Genomic DNA, 23,179 nt, shown 5'->3' on the forward strand with positions numbered 1-23,179 from the left:
GAACCGGTCCCTGTCTGTGTCCCTGTCTGTGAACCGGTCCCTGTCTGTGTCCCTGTCTGTGAACCGGTCCCTGTCTGTGTCCCTGTCTGTGAACCGGTCCCTGTCTGTGAACCGGTCCCTGTCTGTCTCCAGGAGGCGTTGAGCATAGCCAAGACCCAGGTGGAGATGGGAGCCCAGGTGTTGGACATCAACATGGACGAGGGGATGTTGGAGGGTCCTGCCGCCATGGCCCGGTTCTGCTGTCTCATATCCTCCGAGCCTGACATCGCCAGGGTAGGAATCAACTGGACATTTCAAAAAGATAAGATACCTGCGTACTGTTGAATGCTTCCCGACGTTCAACCGTGTTTCTAAACCACTTCCTGTGATACTGTATCAGAGAGGTGATGTTACTATGTACTGAGCTACAGGAAGATGAACCACTTGTCCTCTTAATCCTCCTCTCTCTCCTCTCCTCGTTGTCCTCTTAATCCTCCTCTCTCTCCTCTCCTCGTTGTCCTCTTAATCCTCCTCTCTCTCCTCTCCTCGTTGTCCTCTTTATCCTCCTCTCTCTCCTCTCCTCGTTGTCGTCTTTATCCTCCTCTCTCTCCTCTCCTCGTTGTCCTCTTAATCCTCCTCTCTCTCCTCTCCTCGTTGTCCTCTTTATCCTCCTCTCTCTCCTCTCCTCGTTGTCCTCTTAATCCTCCTCTCTCTCCTCTCCTCGTTGTCCTCTTTATCCTCCTCTCTCTCCTCTCCTCGTTGTCCTCTTTATCCTCCTCTCTCTCCTCTCCTCGTTGTCCTCTTTATCCTCCTCTCTCTCCTCTCCTCGTTGTCCTCTTAATCCTCCTCTCTCTCCTCTCCTCGTTGTCCTCTTAATCCTCTTCTCTCTCCTCTCCTCGTTGTCCTCTTTATCCTCCTCTCTCTCCTCTCCTCGTTGTCCTCTTAATCCTCCTCTCTCTCCTCTCCTAGTTGTCCTCTTAATCCTCCTCTCTCTCTCCTCTCCTAGGTACCTCTGTGTATAGACTCGTCTAACTTCCAGGTGTCCTCTCTCTCCTAGGTACCTCTGTGTATAGACTCGTCTAACTTCCAGGTGTCCTCTCTCTCTCCTCTCCTAGGTACCTCTGTGTATAGACTCGTCTAACTTCCAGGTCTCCTCTCTCCTCTCCTAGGTACCTCTGTGTATAGACTCGTCTAACTTCCAGGTGTCCTCTCTCTCTCCTCGGTACCTCTGTGTATAGACTCGTCTAACTTCCAGGTGTCCTCTCTCTCTCTCTCCTCTCCTAGGTACCTCTGTGTATAGACTCGTCTAACTTCCAGGTGTCCTCTCTCTCCTCTCTCTCTCCTCTCCTAGGTACCTCTGTGTATAGACTCGTCTAACCTCCAGGTGTCCCGTCTCTCTCTCCTCTCCTCTCCTAGGTACCTCTGTGTATAGACTCGTCTAACCTCCAGGTGTCCCGTCTCTCTCTCCTCTCCTCTCCTAGGTACCTCTGTGTATAGACTCGTCTAACTTCCAGGTCTCCTCTCTCCTCTCCTAGGTACCTCTGTGTATAGACTCGTCTAACTTCCAGGTCTCCTCTCTCCTCTCCTAGGTACCTCTGTGTATAGACTCGTCTAACTTCCAGGTCTCCTCTCTCCTCTCCTAGGTACCTCTGTGTATAGACTTGTCTAACTTCCAGGTCTCCTCTCTCCTCTCCTAGGTACCTCTGTGTATAGACTCGTCTAACTTCCAGGTGTCCTCTCTCTCTCCTCTCCTAGGTACCTCTGTGTATAGACTCGTCTAACTTCCAGGTGTCCTCTCTCTCCTAGGTACCTCTGTGTATAGACTCGTCTAACTTCCAGGTCTCCTCTCTCCTCTCCTAGGTACCTCTGTGTATAGACTCGTCTAACTTCCAGGTCTCCTCTCTCCTCTCCTAGGTACCTCTGTGTATAGACTCGTCTAACTTCCAGGTGTCCTCTCTCTCTCCTCTCCTAGGTACCTCTGTGTATAGACTCGTCTAACCTCCAGGTGTCCCGTCTCTCTCTCCTCTCCTCTCCTAGGTACCTCTGTGTATAGACTCGTCTAACTTCCAGGTCTCCTCTCTCCTCTCCTAGGTACCTCTGTGTATAGACTCGTCTAACTTCCAGGTCTCCTCTCTCCTCTCCTAGGTACCTCTGTGTATAGACTCGTCTAACTTCCAGGTGTCCTCTCTCTCTCCTCTCCTAGGTACCTCTGTGTATAGACTCGTCTAACTTCCAGGTGTCCTCTCTCTCCTAGGTACCTCTGTGTATAGACTCGTCTAACTTCCAGGTCTCCTCTCTCCTCTCCTAGGTACCTCTGTGTATAGACTCGTCTAACTTCCAGGTCTCCTCTCTCCTCTCCTAGGTACCTCTGTGTATAGACTCGTCTAACTTCCAGGTGTCCTCTCTCTCTCCTCTCCTAGGTACCTCTGTGTATAGACTCGTCTAACTTCCAGGTGTCCTCTCTCTCTCTCTCTCTCTCTCTCTCTCTCTCTCTCTCTCTCTCTCTCTCTCTCTCTCCTCTCCTAGGTACCTCTGTGTATAGACTCGTCGAACTTCGAGGTGATCAAGGCGGGGCTGAAGTGTTGTCAGGGGAAGTGTATCGTGAACAGCATCAGTCTGAAGGAAGGAGAAGAGGAGTTTCTCCAGAGGGCTACGACTGTCAGACGCTACGGGGCTGCCGTGGTGGTTATGGCCTTCGACGAGGAGGGTCAGGTGAGACTGTCAGACGCCACGGGGCTGCCGTGGTGGTTATGGCCTTTGACGAGGAGGGTCAGGTGAGACTGTCAGACGGGGCTGCCGTGGTGGTTATGGCCTTCAACGAGGAGGGTCAGGTGAGACTGTCAGACGCCACGGGGCTGCCGTGGTGGTTATGGCCTTCAACGAGGAGGGTCAGGTGAGACTGTCAGACGGGGCTGCCGTGGTGGTTATGGCCTTCAACGAGGAGGGTCAGGTGAGACTGTCAGACGCCACGGGGCTGCCGTGGTGGTTATGGCCTTCGACGAGGAGGGTCAGGTGAGACTGACAGACGCCACGGGGCTGCCGTGGTGGTTATGGCCTTCAACGAGGAGGGTCAGGTGAGACTGTCAGACGCCACGGGGCTGCCGTGGTGGTTATGGCCTTCGACGAGGAGGGTCAGGTGAGACTGTCAGACGCCACGGGGCTGCCGTGGTGGTTATGGCCTTTGACGAGGAGGGTCAGGTGAGACTGTCAGACGGGGCTGCCGTGGTGGTTATGGCCTTCAACGAGGAGGGTCAGGTGAGACTGTCAGACGCCACGGGGCTGCCGTGGTGGTTATGGCCTTCAACGAGGAGGGTCAGGTGAGACTGTCAGACGGGGCTGCCGTGGTGGTTATGGCCTTCAACGAGGAGGGTCAGGTGAGACTGTCAGACGCCACGGGGCTGCCGTGGTGGTTATGGCCTTCGACGAGGAGGGTCAGGTGAGACTGACAGACGCCACGGGGCTGCCGTGGTGGTTATGGCCTTCAACGAGGAGGGTCAGGTGAGACTGTCAGACGCCACGGGGCTGCCGTGGTGGTTATGGCCTTCAACGAGGAGGGTCAGGTGAGACTGTCAGACGCCACGGGGCTGCCGTGGTGGTTATGGCCTTCAACGAGGAGGGTCAGGTGAGACTGTCAGACGCCACGGGGCTGCCGTGGTGGTTATGGCCTTCAACGAGGAGGGTCAGGTGAGACTGTCAGACGCCACGGGGCTGCCGTGGTGGTTATGGCCTTCGACGAGGAGGGTCAGGTGAGACTGTCAGACGCCACGGGGCTGCCGTGGTGGTTATGGCCTTCAACGAGGAGGGTCAGGTGAGACTGTCAGACGCCACGGGGCTGCCGTGGTGGTTATGGCCTTCGACGAGGAGGGTCAGGTGAGACTGTCAGACGCTACGGGGCTGCCGTGGTGGTTATGGCCTTCGACGAGGAGGGTCAGGTGAGACTGTCAGACGGGGCTGCCGTGGTGGTTATGGCCTTCGACGAGGAGGGTCAGGTGAGACTGTCAGACGGGGCTGCCGTGGTGGTTATGGCCTTCAACGAGGAGGGTCAGGTGAGACTGTCAGACGCCACGGGGCTGCCGTGGTGGTTATGGCCTTCGACGAGGAGGGTCAGGTGAGACTGTCAGACGCTACGGGGCTGCCGTGGTGGTTATGGCCTTCGACGAGGAGGGTCAGGTGAGACTGTCAGACGCCACGGGGCTGCCGTGGTGGTTATGGCCTTCAACGAGGAGGGTCAGGTGAGACTGTCAGACGCCACGGGGCTGCCGTGGTGGTTATGGCCTTCGACGAGGAAGGTCAGGTGAGACTGTCAGACGCCACGGGGCTGCCTGCCGTGGTGGTTATGGCCTTCGACGAGGAGGGTCAGGTGAGACTGTCAGACGCCACGGGGCTGCCTGCCGTGGTGGTTATGGCCTTCGACGAGGAGGGTCAGGTGAGACTGTCAGACGGGGCTGCCGTGGTGGTTATGGCCTTCAACGAGGAGGGTCAGGTGAGACTGTCAGACGCCACGGGGCTGCCGTGGTGGTTATGGCCTTCGACGAGGAGGGTCAGGTGAGACTGACAGACGCCACGGGGCTGCCGTGGTGGTTATGGCCTTCAACGAGGAGGGTCAGGTGAGACTGTCAGACGCCACGGGGCTGCCGTGGTGGTTATGGCCTTCAACGAGGAGGGTCAGGTGAGACTGTCAGACGCCACGGGGCTGCCGTGGTGGTTATGGCCTTCAACGAGGAGGGTCAGGTGAGACTGTCAGACGCCACGGGGCTGCCGTGGTGGTTATGGCCTTCAACGAGGAGGGTCAGGTGAGACTGTCAGACGCCACGGGGCTGCCGTGGTGGTTATGGCCTTCGACGAGGAGGGTCAGGTGAGACTGTCAGACGCCACGGGGCTGCCGTGGTGGTTATGGCCTTCAACGAGGAGGGTCAGGTGAGACTGTCAGACGCCACGGGGCTGCCGTGGTGGTTATGGCCTTCGACGAGGAGGGTCAGGTGAGACTGTCAGACGCTACGGGGCTGCCGTGGTGGTTATGGCCTTCGACGAGGAGGGTCAGGTGAGACTGTCAGACGGGGCTGCCGTGGTGGTTATGGCCTTCGACGAGGAGGGTCAGGTGAGACTGTCAGACGGGGCTGCCGTGGTGGTTATGGCCTTCAACGAGGAGGGTCAGGTGAGACTGTCAGACGCCACGGGGCTGCCGTGGTGGTTATGGCCTTCGACGAGGAGGGTCAGGTGAGACTGTCAGACGCTACGGGGCTGCCGTGGTGGTTATGGCCTTCGACGAGGAGGGTCAGGTGAGACTGTCAGACGCCACGGGGCTGCCGTGGTGGTTATGGCCTTCAACGAGGAGGGTCAGGTGAGACTGTCAGACGCCACGGGGCTGCCGTGGTGGTTATGGCCTTCGACGAGGAAGGTCAGGTGAGACTGTCAGACGCTACGGGGCTGCCGTGGTGGTTATGGCCTTCGACGAGGAGGGTCAGGTGAGACTGTCAGACGCCACGGGGCTGCCTGCCGTGGTGGTTATGGCCTTCGACGAGGAGGGTCAGGTGAGACTGTCAGACGCCACGGGGCTGCCTGCCGTGGTGGTTATGGCCTTCGACGAGGAGGGTCAGGTGAGACTGTCAGCTGGAAAGGAGAGGAATATACAGCGGCAAGGAAAAGTATGTGAACCCTTCGGAAATACCTGGATTTATGTGTTAATTGGTCATCAAATTTGATCTGATCTTCATCTAAGTCACAACAATAGACAAACACAGTGTGCTTAAACTAATAACACAGACATTATTGTATTTTTCTCATCTATATTGAATACATCATTTAAACATCCACAGTGTAGGTTGTAAAAAGTATGTGAACCCCTAGGTTAATGACTTCTCCAAAAGCTAATTGGAGTCAGGAGTCAGTTAACATGGAGCCCAATCAATGAGACCAGATTGGAGATGTTGGTTAGAGCTGCCTTGCCCTATAAAAAACACTCAAGGCCTTGAAACAGCTGTCTTCTCCGGTTTCCTACAGGCTACCGAGACAGAGCGCAAGGTCGACATCTGCAGCAGAGCCTATCGCCTCCTGGTAACTCAAGTGGGCTTTGACCCCAACGACATCATCTTTGACCCCAACATCCTGACCATCGGCACGGGCATGGAGGAACACAGCGAGTACGCCATCAACTTCATCAGAGCCACCAGGCTCATTAAGGTCAGTTGAGACCCGTGTCGTGTTTCTGCTAAACTCGGTCACTAACGCGGCTTCCTGTTGTCAGGCTCCGGGGATTTCTCTGGGACTGTGTCATCTTTCTGCTAAACTCGGCCACTAACACGGCTTCCTGTTGTCAGGCTCCGGGGATTTCTCTGGGACTGTGTCGTCTTTCTGCTAAACGCGGCCACTAACACGGCTTCCTGTTGTCAGGCTCCGGGGATTTCTCTGGGACTGTGTCGTCTTTCTGCTAAACGCGGCCACTAACACGGCTTCCTGTTGTCAGGCTCCGGGGATTTCTCTGGGACTGTGTCGTCTTTCTGCTAAACGCGGCCACTAACACGGCTTCCTGTTGTCAGGCTCCGGGGATTTCTCTGGGACTGTGTCGTCTTTCTGTATCCACACCAGTGGTGATGTTACAGCACCCAGCTGTCCAGGGTCTTCTGGGAAAGGAGATTACATCTCACCTCAGGGGGATTTCAAACAACCCGCATGGCAGTGTGGGCTTCCAGGCTGTACTGTTAATGACCCATACTGTGTTTTCTGTAGGAGTCGTTACCTGGGGTCAGAATCAACCTGACCTTTTAACAGTATATAATATTGATATATATTCTGTACAGGAGTCGTTACCTGGGGTCAGGATCAACCTGACCTTTTAACAGTATATAATATTGATATATATTCTCTACAGGAGTTGTTGCCTGGGGCCAGGATCAGTGGAGGCCTGTCCAACCTGTCCTTCTCCTTCAGAGGCATGGAGGTCATCAGAGAGGCCATGCATGGAGCCTTCCTCTACCACGCCATCAAGGTAGGTGGAGCCTTCCTCTACCACGCCATCAAGGTAGGTGGAGCCTTCCTCTACCTCGCCATCAAGGTAGGTGGAGCCTTCCTCTACCTCGCTATCAAGGTAGGTGGAGCCTTCCTCTACCTCGCCATCAAGGTAGGTGGAGCCTTCCTCTACCTCGCCATCAAGGTAGGTGGAGCCTTCCTCTACCACGCCATCAAGGTAGGTGGAGCCTTCCTCTACCTCGCCATCAAGGTAGGTGGAGCCTTCCTCTACTACGCCATCAAGGTAGGTGGAGCCTTCCTCTACCTCGCCATCAAGGTAGGTGGAGCCTTCCTCTACCACGCCATCAAGGTAGGTGGAGCCTTCCTCTACCTCGCCATCAAGGTAGGTGGAGCCTTCCTCTACCACGCCATCAAGGTAGGTGGAGCCTTCCTCTACCTCGCCATCAAGGTAGAATGAACCTTCCTAAACTGCGCCGTCAAGGTAGGTTGAACGCTAGCTAGCGGCCCTACTACGTTAGCCAGTGGCTATCGACATCTAGCCAGCTAGCGGCCCTACTACGTTAGCCAGTGGCTATCGACATCTAGCCAGCTAGCGGCCCTACTACGTTAGCCAGTGGCTATCGACATCTAGCCAGCTAGCGGCCCTACTACGTTAGCCAGTGGCTATCGACATCTAGTCAGCTAGCGGCCCTACTACGTTAGCCAGTGGCTATCGACATCTAGCCAGCTAGAGGCCCTACTACGTTAGCCAGTGGCTATCGACATCTAGCTAGCTAGCGGCCCTACTACGTTAGCCAGTGGCTATCGACATCTAGCCAGCTAGCGGCCCTACTACGTTACCCAGTGGCTATCAACATCTAGCTAGCTAGCGGCCCTACTACGTTACCCAGTGGCTATCAACATCTAGCTAGCTAGCGGCCCTACTACGTTAGCCAGTGGCTATCGACATCTAGCTAGCTAGCGGCCCTACTACGTTAGCCAGTGGCTATCGACATCTAGCCAGCTAGCGGCCCTACTACGTTAGCCAGTGGCTATCGACATCTAGCCAGCTAGCGGCCCTACTACGTTAGCCAGTGGCTATCGACATCTAGCCAGCTAGCGGCCCTACTACGTTAGCCAGTGGCTATCGACATCTAGCCAGCTAGCGGCCCTACTACGTTAGCCAGTGGCTATCGACATCTAGCCAGCTAGCGTCCCTACTACGTTATCCCTGCATGAGTAACCCTGTTGTTCTGCTGTCTCCTATAGGACGGTATGGACATGGGCATAGTGAACGCTGGCAGCCTGCCTGTCTATGATGATATCGACAAGGAGCTCCTGCTCATGTGTGAGAACCTTATCTGGAACAAAGATCCGGAGGCCACAGAGAAACTACTGCTGTATGCACAGGTAAATGGTTTACACACTACAGTACATATCCTAGTATAACTTACTGTACACACTGTACATATGGTTTAAACACTACAGTACATATCCTAGTATAACATACTGTACACACTGTACATATGGTTTACACACTACAGTACATATCCTAGTATAACATACTGTACACACTGTACATATGGTTTAAACACTACAGTACATATCCTAGTATAACTTAATGTGCAGGTATATGGTTTACACACTACAGTACATATCCTAGTATAACTTACTGTGCTTGTATACACAGGTATATGGTTTACACACTACAGTACATATCCTAGTATATCTTAATGTGCTTGTATACACAGGTATATGGTTTACACACTACAGTACATATCCTAGTATAACTTACTGTGCTTGTATACACAGGTATATGGTTTACACACTACAGTACATATCCTAGTATAACTTACTGTGCTTGTATGCACAGGTATATGGTTTACACACTACAGTACATATCCTAGTATATCTTACTGTGCTTGTATACACCGGTACAGGGCCTTCGGGTAAGTATTCAGACCCCTGGACTTTTCCCACATGTTGTTACGTTACAGCCTTATTCTAAAATGGATAAAAAAAAAATTCCCCTCAGCAATCTATACACAATATCCCATAATGAAAAAGTACAAATGTTTTTTTTAGAAATGTTTGCAATTTTGTTAAACAGCAATTCCTTATTTACATAAGTATTCAGACCCTTTGCTATGAGACTTGAAATTGAGCTCAGATGCATCCTTTTTCCATTGATCATCCTTGAGATGTTTCTACAACTTGATTGGAGTCCACCTGTAGTAAATTATTTTGATTGGACATGATTTGGAGAGGCACACACCTGTCTATATAAGATCCCACAGTTGACAGTGAATGTCAGAGCAAAAACCAAGCCATGAGGTCGAAGGAATTGTCTGTAGAGCTCAGAGACAGGATTGTGTCGAGACACAGATCTGGGGAAGGGTACAAAAACATGTCTGCAGCATTGAAGGTCCCCAAGAACACAGTGGTCTCCATCATTCTTAAATGGAAGGAGTTTGGAACCACCAAAACTCTCCCTAGAGCTGGTAGCCTGGCCAAACTGAGCAATTGGGAAAGAAGGGCCTTGGTCAGGGAGGTGACCAAGGTCCCGATGGTCACTCTGACAGAGCTCTAGAGTTCCTCTGTAGAGATGGGAGAACCTTCCAGAAGGACAACCATCTCTGCAGCACTCCACCAACCAGGCCTTTATGGTAGAGAGGCCAGACGGAAGCTGCTCCTCAGTAAAAGGAACATGACAGCCCACTTGGAGTTTGTCAAAAGGCACCTAAAGGACTGTCAGACCATGAAAAACAAGATTCTCTGGTCTGATGAAACCAAGATTGAACTCTTTGGCCTGAATGCCAAGCGTCACGTCTGGAGGAAACCTGGCACCATCCCTACGGTGAAGCATGGTGGTGGCACCATCATGCTGTGGGGATGTTATTCAGCGGCAGGGACTGGGAGACTAGTCAGGATCGAGGGAAAGATGAACGGAGCATATTCTGTATGAACAGGTACATACTGGTCTACCTGGTTAACACAGTACATATTCTGCTGAATGAACAGGTACATACTGGTCCACCTGGTTAACACAGTACATATTCTGCTGTATAAACAGGTACATACTGGTCCACCTGGTCAACACAGTACATATTCTGTATAAACAGGTACATACTGGTCTACCTGGTTAACACAGTACATGTCCTGTAACTCTGGCTGTATGGCTCTGCTCGCTGGGGTTACCTGATCCCTAATGCATTATACTAGTTCCCCTCTGAAGATAATCCTGTTGTTTTCAGAGCTGTGCCAAAGGAGGGAAGAAGGTGGTCCAGACGGATGAGTGGCGAGAGGGAACAGTGGAGGAGAGGCTGGAGTATGGGCTCATCAAGGTTAGTATAGTATGGGCTCATCAAGGTTAGTATAGTATGGGCTCATCAAGGTTAGTATAGTATGGGCTCATCAAGGTTAGTAGGAGAGAGGCTGGAGTATGGGCTCATCAAGGTTAGTATAATATGGGCTCATCAAGGTTAGTATAGTATGGGCTCATCAAGGTTAGTATAGTCTGGGCTCATCAAGGTTAGTATAGTAAGGGCTCATCAAGGTTAGTATAGTATGGGCTCATCAAGGTTAGTATAGTATGGGCTCATCAAGGTTAGTATGGTATGGGCTCATCAAGGTTAGTATGGTATGGGCTCATCAAGGTTAGTATAGTATGGGCTCATCAAGGTTAATATAGTATGGGCTCATCAAGGTTAGTATGGTATGGGCTCATCAAGGTTAGTATAGTATGGGCTCATCAAGGTTAGTATAGTATGGGCTCATCAAGGTTAGTATAGTATGGGCTCATCAAGGTTAGTGGCATGCAGGTACCACGTTATTGTCCCTCTCTCTACTGATCATATACTGCAGGGACCAAGCTATTTTCAGTGATGTCTAGAAAAAATGGTTCTGGTCAAACTGTACAGATACATTTAAGGTACAAATCTCTCTCTTTCTCCATCACAATTGCTATCGATATTCCTTCTCTGTCTCTCTCTCGCTCTTTCCAGGGTATAGATAAGTATGTGGTAGAGGACACAGAGGAGGCGAGGTCCCAGGCTGAGCTCTATCCGAGGCCCCTACACGTCATCGAGGGGCCCCTGATGAACGGCATGAAGGTGGTGGGAGACCTGTTTGGAGCTGGGAAGATGTTCCTACCTCAGGTGAGGGGGAAGAAATGGAGGAGAGGAGAGAGAGTGGAGGGAAGAGATATCCTCAGGTAGGGGGGGAAGAGAGATCCTCAGGTAGGGGGGGAAGAGAGATCCTCAGGTAGGGGGGGAAAGAGAGATCCTCAGGTAGGGGGGGAAAGAGAGATCCTCAGGTAGGGGGGGAAGAGAGATCATCAGGTAGGGGGGAAAGAGAGATCCTCAGGTAGGGGGGAAAGAGAGATCCTCAGGTAGGGGGGAAAGAGAGATCCTCAGGTAGGGGGGAAAGAGAGATCCTCAGGTAGGGGGGGAAAGAGAGATCCTCAGGTAGGGGGGGAAGAGAGATCATCAGGTAGGGGGGAAAGAGAGATCCTCAGGTAGGGGGGAAAGAGAGATCCTCAGGTAGGGGGGAAAGAGAGATCCTCAGGTAGGGGGGAAAGAGAGATCCTCAGGTAGGGGGGGAAAGAGAGATCCTCAGGTAGGGGGGGAAAGAGAGATCCTCAGGTAGGGGGGGAAAGAGAGATCCTCAGGTAGGGGGGGAAAGAGAGATCCTCAGGTAGGGGGGGAAAGAGAGATCCTCAGGTAGGGGGGGAAAGAGAGATCCTCAGGTAGGGGGGGAAAGAGAGATCCTCAGGTAGGGGGGGAAAGAGAGATCCTCAGGTAGGGGGGGAAAGAGAGATCCTCAGGTAGGGGGTAAGAGATCACAGAGGAGATACTATAAGAGGTTTCTATTCTTCTCATGATGTGTGCGTGTGCGCACGCGTGTGTGTGTGTGTAACAGGTGATAAAGTCAGCACGTGTGATGAAGAAGGCTGTCGCCCACCTGATCCCCTTCATGGAGAAGGAGAGAGAGGCCATGCTACTGGCATCAGGATCAGTAGAGGAGATTGTGAGTCTCTCTCTACCTGTCTGTCTGTCTGTCTCTCTACCTGTCTGTCCGTCTGTCTCTCTTCCTGTCTGTCCGTCTCTCTACCTGTCTTGTCCGTCTCTCTACAGTCTGTTTCTGTCTCCCCATCTCATCACATCTCTCTCTACAGTGTGTTTCTGTCTCCCCATCTCATCACATCTCTCCTCTACAGTCTGTTTCTGTCTCCCCATCTCATCACATCTCTCCTCTACAGTGTGTTTCTGTCTCCCCATCTCATCACATCTCTCCTCTACAGTGTGTTTCTGTCTCCCCATCTCATCACATCTCTCCTCTACAGTGTGTTTCTGTCTCCCCATCTCATCACATCTCTCCTCTACAGTGTGTTTCTGTCTCCCCATCTCATCACATCTCTCCTCTACAGTGTGTTTCTGTCTCCCCATCTCATCACATCTCTCCTCTACAGTGTGTTTCTGTCTCCCCATCTCATCACATCTCTCCTCTACAGTGTGTTTCTGTCTCCCCATCTCATCACATATCTCCTCTACAGTGTGTTTCTGTCTCCCCATCTCATCACATCTCTCCTCTACAGTGTGTTTCTGTCTCCCCATCTCATCACATCTCTCCTCTACAGTCTGTTTCTGTCTCCCCATCTCATCACATCTCTCCTCTACAGTGTGTTTCTGTCTCCCCATCTCATCACATCTCTCCTCTACAGTGTGTTTCTGTCTCCCCATCTCATCACATCTCTCCTCTACATTAATACTGAGGAGGTTTCTCATTGTCAACACGTTTAACATCACAGTGAAGGGACTGATTCATCACAGCTCTACAGTAATAATCTATACCCCCCCTGTTAGGACCCCTACCAGGACACCATAGTGAAGGAACTGATTCATCACAGCTCTAGAGTAATGATCTAGACCCCCCCCTGTTAGGACCCCTACCAGGGCACCATAGTGAAGGGACTGATTCATCACAGCTCTACAGTAATGATCTTTACCCCCCCCCCCCCACGTTAGGACCCCTACCAGGGCACCATAGTGAAGGGACTGATTCATCACAGCTCTACAGTAATAATCTATACCCCCCCCCTGTTAGGACCCCTACCAGGGCACCATAGTGAAGGGACTGATTCATCACAGCTCTACAGTAATGATCTATACCCCCCCCCCCCCCCCCTGTTAGGACCCCTACCAGGGCACCATAGTGTTGGCCACAGTGAAGGGAGACGTCCACGACATCGGCAAGAACATTGTAGGAGTGGTGCTGGGCTGCAACAACTTCAGGTAGGGGCGTGTTCTGTTCTGTTGTGTTCTATTGTTCTATTGTGTTCTCTGCAACAACTTCAGGTAGGCGTGTTCTGTTCTGTTGTGTTCTATTGTTCTATTGTGTTCTCTGCAACAACTTCAGGTAGGGGCGTGTTCTGTTCTGTTGTGTTCTGTTGTTCTATTGTGTTCTCTGCAACAACTTCAGGTAGGGGCGTGTTCTGTTCTGTTGTTCTATTGTTCTATTGTGTTCTCTGCAACAACTTCAGGAAGGGGCGTGTTCTGTTCTGTTGTGTTCTGTTGTTCTATTGTGTTCTCTGCAACAACTTCAGGTAGGGGCGTGTTCTGTTCTGTTGTGTTCTATTGTTCTATTGTGTTCTCTGCAACAACTTCAGGTAGGGGCGTGTTCTGTTCTGTTGTGTTCTATTGTTCTATTGTGTTCTCTGCAACAACTTCAGGTAGGGGCGTGTTCTGTTCTGTTGTGTTGTATTCAGGTGTGTTGTATTCAGGTGTGTTGTATTCAGTTGTGTTGCATTCAGTTGTGTTGTATTCAGTTGTGTTGTATTCAGGTGTGTTGTATTCAGGTGTGTTGTATTCAGGTGTGTTGTATTCAGGTGTGTTGTATTCAGTTGTATTGTGTTGTATTCAGGTGTGTTGTATTCAGGTGTGTTGTATTCAGGTGTGTTGTATTCAGGTGTGTTGTATTCAGGTGTGTTGTATTCAGGTGTGTTGTATTCAGGTGTGTTGTATTCAGGTGTGTTGTATTCAGGTGTGTTGTATTCAGGTGTGTTGTATTCAGGTGTGTTGTATTCAGGTGTGTTGTATTCAGGTGTGTTGTATTCAGTTGTATTGTATTCAGTTGTGTTGTATTCAGGTGTATTGTATTCAGTTGTGTTGTATTCAGGTGTGTTGTATTCAGGTGTGTTGTATTCAGGTGTGTTGTATTCAGTTGTGTTGTATTCAGGTGTGTTGTATTCAGTTGTGTTGTATTCAGGTGTGTTGTAAGTGACTCAAATAGAAGATGTAGTATATACAATAGAAGATGTAGTATATACAATAGAAGATGTAGTATATACAATAGAAGATGTAGTATATACAATAGAAGTCAATAGAAGATGTAGTATATACAATAGAAGATGTAGTATATACAATAGAAGATGTAGTATATACAATAGAAGTCAATAGAAGATGTAGTATATACAATAGAAGTCGATAGAGGTGAATCAGTTGTTTTAGATCTGTAGGTCAATGGAAATGACTTCTACCACGACAGTGCTGGTGTTGGGGAGGGGGGTTACGGGGAGATGAGACCGTCAGTGCTGGTGTTGGGGAGGGGGGTTACGGGGAGATGAGACCGTCAGTGCTGGTGTTGGGGAGGGGGGTTACGGGGAGATGAGACCGTCAGTGCTGGTGTTGGGGAGGGGGGTTACGGGGAGATGAGACCGTCAGTGCTGGTGTTGGGGAGGGGGGTTACGGGGAGATGAGACCGTCAGTGCTGGTGTTGGGGAGGGGGGTTACGGGGAGATGAGACCGTCAGTGCTGGTGTTGGGGAGGGGGGTTACGGGGAGATGAGACCGTCAGTGCTGGTGTTGGGGAGGGGGGGTACGGGGAGACGAGACCCTCATGCGGCAAAGATGGCTCACCATTTCCCCTAGTGCCCTGGTTGACAGTAGTGCCCTGGTTGACAGTAGTGCCCTGGCTGACAGTAGAGCCCTGGTTGATAGTAGAGCCCTGGTTGATAGTAGTACCCTGGTTGACAGTAGTGCCCTGGTTGACAGTAGTGCCCTGGTTGACAGTAGAGCCCTGGTTGATAGTAGAGCCCTGGTTGACAGTAGTACCCTGGTTGACAGTAGTGCCCTGGTTGAAAGTAGAGCCCTGGTTGACAGTAGAGCCCTGGTTGACAGTAGTGCCCTGGTTGACAGTAGTGCCCTGTTTGACAGTAGAGCCCTAAGTGCCCTGTTTGACAGTAGTGCCCTGAGTGCCCTGGTTGACAGTAGTGCCCAGGTTGACAGTAGAGCCCTGGTTGACAGTAGTGCCCTGTTTGACAGTAGAGCCCTGGTTGACAGTAGTGCCCTGGTTGAAAGTAGTGCCCTGGTTGACAGTAGAGCCCTGGTTGACAGTAGAGCCCTGGTTGACAGTAGTGCCCTGGTTGACAGTAGTGCCCTGGTTGACAGTAGTGCCCTGGTTGACAGTAGAGCCCTCGTTGACAGTAGTGCCCTGGTTGACAGTAGAGCCCTCGTTGACAGTAGAGCCCTGGTTGACAGTAGAGCCCTGGTTGACAGAGTGCCCTGGTTGAAAGTAGTGCCCTGGTTGACAGTAGTGCCCTGGTTGACAGTAGTGCCCTGAGTGCCCTGTTTGACAGTAGTGCCCTGGTTGACAGTAGAGCCCTAAGTGCCCTGGTTGACAGTAGTGCCCTGAGTGCCCTGTTTGACAGTAGTGCCCTGGTTGACAGTAGTGCCCTGAGTGCCCTGGTTGACAGTAGTGCCCTGGTTGACAGTAGTGCCCTGAGTGCCCTGTTTGACAGTAGTGCCCTGGTTGACAGTAGAGCCCTGGTTGACAGTAGAGCCCTGGTTGAAAGTAGAGCCCTGGTTGACAGTAGTACCCTGGTTGACAGTAGAGCCCTGGTTGAAAGTAGAGCCCTGGTTGACAGTATATAGCCAGGTACCCCCTGTATATAGCCTCCACATTGACTCTGTACCGTAATACCCTGTATATAGCCTCCACATTGACTCTGTACCGGTACCCCCTGTATATAGTCTCCACATTGACTCTGTACCGGTACCCCCTGTATATAGCCTCCACATTGACTCTGTACCGGTACCCCCTGTATATAGCCTCCACATTGACTCTGTACCGGTACCCCCTGTATATAGTCTCCACATTGACTCTGTACCGGTACCCCGTGTATATAGCCTCCACATTGACTCTGTACCGGTACCCCCTGTATATAGCCTCCACATTGACTCTGTACCGGTACACCCTGTATATAGCCTCCACATTGACTCTGTACCGGTACCCCCTGTATATAGCCTCCACATTGACTCTGTACCGGTACCCCCTGTATATAGCCTCCACATTGACTCTGTACCGGTACCCCCTGTATATAGCCTCCACATTGACTCTGTACCGTAATACCCTGTATATAGCCTCCACATTGACTCTGTACCGGTACCCCCTGTATATAGCCTCCACATTGACTCTGTACCAGTACCCCCTGTATATAGCCTCCACATTGACTCTGTACCGTAATACCCTGTATATAGCCTCCACATTGACTCTGTACCGGTACCCCCTGTATATAGCCTCCACATTGACTCTGTACCAGTACCCCCTGTATATAGCCTCCACATTGACTCTGTACCGGTTACCCCCTGTATATAGCCTCCACATTGACTCTGTACCGGTACCCCCTGTATATAGCCTCCACATTGACTCTGTACCGTAATACCCTGTATATAGCCTCCACATTGACTCTGTACTTATTCTTATCTGTATTTTATTAACTGCATAGGGTCTCATCAGTCATCATTTCACTGTAAGGCCTACTACACCTGTTGTATTCAGCATTTCACTGTGAGGTCTACTACACCTGTTGTATTCAGCATTACACTGTGAGGTCTACTACACCTGTTGTATTCAGCATTTCACTGTGAGGTCTACTACACCTGTTGTATTCAGCATTTCACTGTGAGGTCTACTACACCTGTTGTATTCAGCATTTCACTGTGAGGTCTACTACACCTGTTGTATTCAGCATTTCACTGTGAGGTCTACTACACCTGTTGTATTCAGCATTTCACTGTGAGGTCTACTACACCTGTTGTATTCAGCATTTCACTGTAAGGTCTACTACACCTGTTGTATTCAGCATTACACTGTGAGGTCTACTACACCTGTTGTATTTAGCATTTCACTGTGAGGTCTACTACACCTGTTGTATTCAGCATTTCACTGTGAGGTCTACTACACCTGTTGTATTCAGCATTTCACTGTAAGGTCTACTACACCTGTTGTATTCAGCATTTCACTGTGAGGTCTACTACACCTGTTGTATTCAGCATTTCACTGTGAGGTCTACTACACCTGTTGTATTCATCATTTCACTGTGAGGTCTACTACACCTGTTGTATTCAGCATTTCACTGTGAGGTCTACTACACCTGTTGTATTCAGCATTACACTGTGAGGTCTACTACACCTGTTGTATTCGGGCGCTTGTGACTAATACAATTTGATTGGTTCCTGTACCTTTCCATAACCTTGTCCTAACCCTGTTCGGTTTCCTTTTCCCAGAGTGATCGATCTGGGGGTCATGATTCCATGCGACAGGATATTGAGGGAAGCCATCGACTGCAAAGCAGGTGTGTTGATATGAACCTTATGGCTTATCAGTTCCACTGTACTGTAGCTCGGCCTTAATCAATAGGTATAACCTGGTCCCAGATCAGTTTAGGCTGTCTGACGAGGTGGCACTAGGAGGTGATTAACCTGGTCCCAGATCAGTTTGGGCTGTCTGACGGGGCGGCACTAGGAGGTGATTAACCTGGCCCCAGATCAGTTTGGGCTGTCTGACGGGGTGGCACTAGGAGGTGATTAACCTGGTCCCAGATCAGTTTGGGCTGTCTGACGGGTCGGCACTAGGAGGTGATTAACCTGGTCCCAGATCTGTTTGGGCTGTCTGTCGGGGTGGCACTAGGACAGGAAGTGGTGCTTAACCTGGTCCCAGATCAGTTTGGGCTGTCTTGCCAACTGCTAGGAGTTGGAGTTGGCTATAAACCACAGACAGATCTGGGACCAGGCCAGAGAAGGAGTAGGATTGGGACTGAAATCAGAGATGGAATGAGTGAACTGCTCTTTTGGAAGAAGTCCCTCCAGCTGAACTTCCTGTGTATCCCTCCGCCCTACAGACATCATCGGTCTGTCTGGCCTCATCACGCCCTCGCTGGATGAGATGATCTACGTTGCCAAGGAGATGGAGCGACTTGGGATGAAGACCCCACTGCTGATCGGAGGGGCCACCACCTCCAAGTAAGACACACAGACACCATGACCTTTCAACTCCCTACTTCCTGGCCCCTTGTTGACCCTGTGTCTGATGTGATGCGTCTCTCAACACACACCGTCATTATCTTCACCATGACCTTTCAACTCGCTACTTCCTGGCCTCTTGCTGGCCCTGTGTCTGATGTGAAGCCTCTGTGTGTAACAGGACCCACACGGCAGTGAAGATCGCTCCCCGTTACAGCTGTCCTGTGGTGCATGTTCTGGATGCTTCCAGGAGTGTGGTGGTGGTACGTACATTACACTGACTAGACACTACACTTCCTGTTCTCAATTAGTACAGCCCACACTACACTGACTAGACACTACACTGACTAGACACTACACTGACTAGACACTACACTTCCTGTTCTCACTTAGTATAGCCCACACTGCACCGACTAGACACTACACTGACTAGACACTACACTGACTAGACACTACACTTCCTGTTCTCACTTAGTACAGCCCACACTGCACTGACTAGACACTACACTGACTAGACACTACACTTCCTGTTCTCACTTAGTACAGCCCACACTGCTCTGACTAGACACTACACCGACTAGACACTACACTGACTAGACACTACACTTCCTGTTCTCACTTAGTACAGCCCACACTGCACTGACTAGACACTACACTGACTAGACACTACACTTCCTGTTCTCACTGAGTACAGCCCACACTATACTGACTAGACACACTACACTTCCTGTTCTCACTTAGTACAGCCCACACCACACTGACTAGACACACTACACTTCCTGTTCTCACTTAGTACAGCCCACACTATACTGACTAGACAAACTACACTTCCTGTTCTCACTTAGTACAGCCCGCACTACACTGACTGGACACACTACTCTTCCTGTTCTCACTTAGTACTGCCCACACTACACTTCCTGTCAGTAGATGCTGTGGTCCTCACTTAGTACAGCCCACACTACACTGACTAGACAAACTACACTTCCTGTCAGTAGATGCTGTGGTCCTCACTTAGTACTGCCCATACTACACGTCATGTCAGTAGATACTGTGGTTGTCACTTAGTACTGCCCACACTACACTTCCTGTCAGTAGATGCTGTGGTCCTCACTTAGTACTGCCCATACTACACGTTATGTCAGTAGATACTGTGGTTGTCACTTAGTACTGCCCACACTACACTTCCTGTCAGTAGATGCTGTGGTCCTCACTTCACTTCCTGTCAGTAGATACTGTGATCGTCACTTAGTACAGCCCACACTACACTTCCTGTCAGTAGATGCAGTGGTCCTCACTTGTCAGTGTCCTCAGCTGTTAGATGAGCCTCCGTGTTGTTGTCTCTGTCAGTGTCCTCCGTGTTGTCTCTGTCAGTGTCCTCCATGTTGTCTCTGTCAGTGTCCTCCGTGTTGTCTCTGTCAGTGTCCTCCGTGTTGTCTCTGTCAGTGTCCTCCGTGTTGCTGTCTCTGTCAGTGTCCTCCGTGTTGTTGTCTCTGTCAGTGTCCTCCGTGTTGTTGTCTCTGTCAGTGTCCTCAGCAGTTAGATGAGCCTCCGTGTTGTCTCTGTCAGTGTCCTCCGTGTTGTTGTCTCTGTCAGTGTCCTCCGTGTTGTTGTCTCTGTCAGTGTCCTCAGCTGTTAGATGAGCCTCCGTGTTGTCTCTGTCAGTGTCCTCCGTGTTGTCTCTGTCAGTGTCCTCCGTGTTGTTGTCTCTGTCAGTGTCCTCAGCTGTTAGATGAGCCTCCGTGTTGTCTCTGTCAGTGTCCTCTGTGTTGTCTCTGTCAGTGTCCTCCGTGTTGTTGTCTCTGTCAGTGTCCTCAGCTGTTAGATGAGCATCCGTGTTGTCTCTGTCAGTGTCCTCCGTGTTGTTGTCTCTGTCAGTGTCCTCAGCTGTTAGATGAGCCTCCGTGCTGTTGTCTCATCAGTGTTCCCAGCTGCTAGATGAGAATGTGAAGGAGGAGTTCTTTGAGGAGACGACAGAGGAGTACGAAGACATCAGACAGGACCACTATGACTCTCTAAAGGTGAGGAACACACACACACACACACACACACACACACACACAGAGAGACAAACATACGCACCTAACACACACTGGACCACTACAACACTCTGAAATCATTGGATGAAATCTAGGGCTCTGTATTAGGAACAGACTGTCCAGTTCTGGAACAGTCTAGAAGGTAGGAGTTGTTCCAGTCTAACAGACTGTCCTGTTCTGGAACAGTCTAGAAGGTAGGAGTTGTTCTAGTCTAACAGACTGTCCTGTTCTGGAACAGTCTAGAAGGTAGGAGTTGTTCTAGTCTAACAGACTGTCCTGTACTGGAACAGTCTAGAAGGTAGGAGTTGTTCCAGTCTAACAGACTGTCCTGTACTGGAACAGTCTAGAAGGTAGGAGTTGTTCCAGTCTAACAGAGACTGTCCTGTACTGGAACAGTCTAGAAGGTAGGAGTTGTTCCAGTCTAACAGACTGTCCTGTACTGGAACAGTCTTGAAGGTAGGAGTTGTTCCAGTCTAGAAGGTAGGAGTTGTTCCAGTCTAACAGAGACTGTACTGTACTGGAACAGTCTAGAAGGTAGGAGTTGTTCCAGTCTAACAGACTGTCCTGTACTGGAACATTCTAGAAGGTAGTTGTCCCAGTCTAAGGGCCACAGTTGCAGGGTTAGTACTACTACAGGTGATGAATCCTGGTCCTATCACTATACAGCTGATTCCTCTGATGGGTGGATGAAGCCTGGCCCTATCACTATACAGCTGATTCCTCTGATGGGTGGATGAATCCTGGCCCTATCACTATACAGCTGATGGGTGGATGAATCCTGGCCCTATCACTATACAGCTGATTCCTCTGATGGGTGGATGAATCCTGGCCCTATCACTATACAGCTGATGGGTGGATGAATCCTGGCCCTATCACTATACAGCTGATGGGTGGATGAATCCTGGCCCTATCACTATACAGCTGATTCCTCTGATGGGTGGATGAATCCTGGCCCTATCACTATACAGCTGATTCCTCTGATGGGTGGATGAATCCTGGCCCTATCACTATACAGCTGATGGGTGGATGAATCCTGGTCCTATCACTATACAGCTGATTCCTCTGATGGGTGGATGAATCCTGGCCCTATCACTATACAGCTGATGGGTGGATGAATCCTGTCCCTATCACTATACAGCTGATGGGTGGATGAATCCTGGCCCTATCACTATACAGCTGATTCCTCTGATGGGTGGATGAATCCTGGCCCTATCACTATACAGCTGATGGGTGGATGAATCCTGTCCCTATCACTATACAGCTGATGGGTGGATGAATCCTGGCCCTATCACTATACAGCTGATTCCTCTGATGGGTGGATGAATCCTGGCCCTATGACTATACAGCTGATGGGTGGATGAATCCTTTCCCTATTACTATACAGCTGATTCCTTTAATCAGTGGTTTGATGATGGGTTGATGAATCCTGGCCCTCAACACTGGTCCAGGGCTGTAGCTGGTAGTTTGTTACACTACACTGTAATGGCTGCGCTGTCTGAGAGCTGTTCAGGTAGATGATGACAGGAGTCTCTGTGTGTCTGTGTTCTCAGGAGAGGCGCTTCCTGTCTCTAGCCCAGGCCAGGGAGAAAGGACTCCATGTGGATTGGCTTTCTCAGACCAAACCAGGTACGGCACTAATTCACTGGGATCAACTGTCCTCCAGGACTTCAGGAAGTCATTTGTCTGCTTGTCATTGAAAAGACAAGACTTATTTCTGTCTGACCGATGTAGGTCATATTTTAATAGAATATACCTTGACTATGGTGACTGATCCTCTCTCTCCCTCTCTCTCTCTCGTTCTATCGCTCTCTCTCTCTCCCCCTCCCTCCCTCTCTCTCTCTCACTCTCTCTCTCTTGCTCTCTCCCGTTCTCTCTTTCTCTCTCCCCCTCCCTCCCTCCCTCCTTTCCTCCCCCTGTCAGTGTGTCCTCAGTTCCTGGGTACCCGTGTGTTTGAGGGGTATGACCTGCGGAGGCTGGTGGACTATATCGACTGGAAGCCTTTCTTTGACGTGTGGCAGCTGAGAGGGAAGTACCCTAACAGAGGGTACCCCAAGATCTTCAAGGACAAAACCGTGGGTACGTAGAGGACATAGAGATGTAATGCTATCGCCATTCTAGTGTTGTGATTGTATTTCTATGGAGATGGTGCATTCCTGCCATCCCTTCAGACTGTTCAGAAGCTTATGTGTAGGTATAACAGGTGTAATATAATATTGTACCTGTGGTTGATTGACTGATAGATAATAATGTCATAATGAACCTGTACAGGTGAGGAGACTGATGACTCCTCAACAGACTGATAGATAATAATGTTATAATGAACCTGTACAGGTGAGGAGACTGATAGATAATAATGTTATAATGAACCTGTACAGGTGAGGAGACTGATAGATAACAATGTTATAATGAACCTGTACAGGTGAGGAGACTGATAGATAATAATGTTATAATGAACCTGTACAGGTGAGGAGACTGATAGATAATAATGTCATAATGAACCTGTACAGGTGAGGAGACTGATAGATAATAATGTTATAATGAACCTGTACAGGTGAGGAGACTGATAGATAATAATGTTATAATGAACCTGTACAGGTGAGGAGACTGATAGATAATAATGTTATAATGAACCTGTACAGGTGAGGAGACTGATAGATAACAATGTTATAATGAACCTGTACAGGTGAGGAGACTGATAGATAATAATGTTATAATGAACCTGTACAGGTGAGGAGACTGATAGATAATAATGTTATAATGAACCTGTACAGGTGAGGAGACTGATAGATAATAATGTTATAATGAACCTGTACAGGTGAGGAGACTGATAGATAATAATGTATAATGAACCTGTACAGGTGAGGAGACTGATAGATAATAATGTTATAATGAACCTGTACAGGTGAGGAGACTGATAGAT

The 23,179-nt window shown here is 50.1% G+C and overlaps 1 protein-coding gene across 5 annotated transcripts in view; it reads left to right on the forward strand.

The window, feature by feature from the left end:
• Window positions 1-23,179, forward strand: part of mtr (5-methyltetrahydrofolate-homocysteine methyltransferase) — a 58,886-nt gene that overhangs the window by 18,836 nt on the left and 16,871 nt on the right. For all 5 annotated transcript variants that reach the window (XM_090217874.1, XM_090217875.1, XM_090217878.1 and 2 more), the window contains 15 exons: window positions 133-273; window positions 2,506-2,691; window positions 5,980-6,159; window positions 6,848-6,964; window positions 8,194-8,334; window positions 10,179-10,268; window positions 10,929-11,081; window positions 11,845-11,952; window positions 13,117-13,217; window positions 17,489-17,556; window positions 18,103-18,223; window positions 18,405-18,486; window positions 20,143-20,241; window positions 21,810-21,885; window positions 22,180-22,335. In XM_090217874.1, the coding sequence (XP_090074000.1) occupies window positions 133-273; window positions 2,506-2,691; window positions 5,980-6,159; window positions 6,848-6,964; window positions 8,194-8,334; window positions 10,179-10,268; window positions 10,929-11,081; window positions 11,845-11,952; window positions 13,117-13,217; window positions 17,489-17,556; window positions 18,103-18,223; window positions 18,405-18,486; window positions 20,143-20,241; window positions 21,810-21,885; window positions 22,180-22,335 (1,819 nt within the window). The remainder of the gene's footprint in view (window positions 1-132; window positions 274-2,505; window positions 2,692-5,979; window positions 6,160-6,847; window positions 6,965-8,193; window positions 8,335-10,178; window positions 10,269-10,928; window positions 11,082-11,844; window positions 11,953-13,116; window positions 13,218-17,488; window positions 17,557-18,102; window positions 18,224-18,404; window positions 18,487-20,142; window positions 20,242-21,809; window positions 21,886-22,179; window positions 22,336-23,179) is intronic.

The sequence above is a fragment of the Oncorhynchus mykiss genome, chromosome 23 (genome assembly GCF_057628025.1).
Source record: "Oncorhynchus mykiss isolate SJ-2025 chromosome 23, ASM5762802v1, whole genome shotgun sequence".
NCBI classification, from domain to species: domain Eukaryota; kingdom Metazoa; phylum Chordata; class Actinopteri; order Salmoniformes; family Salmonidae; genus Oncorhynchus; species Oncorhynchus mykiss.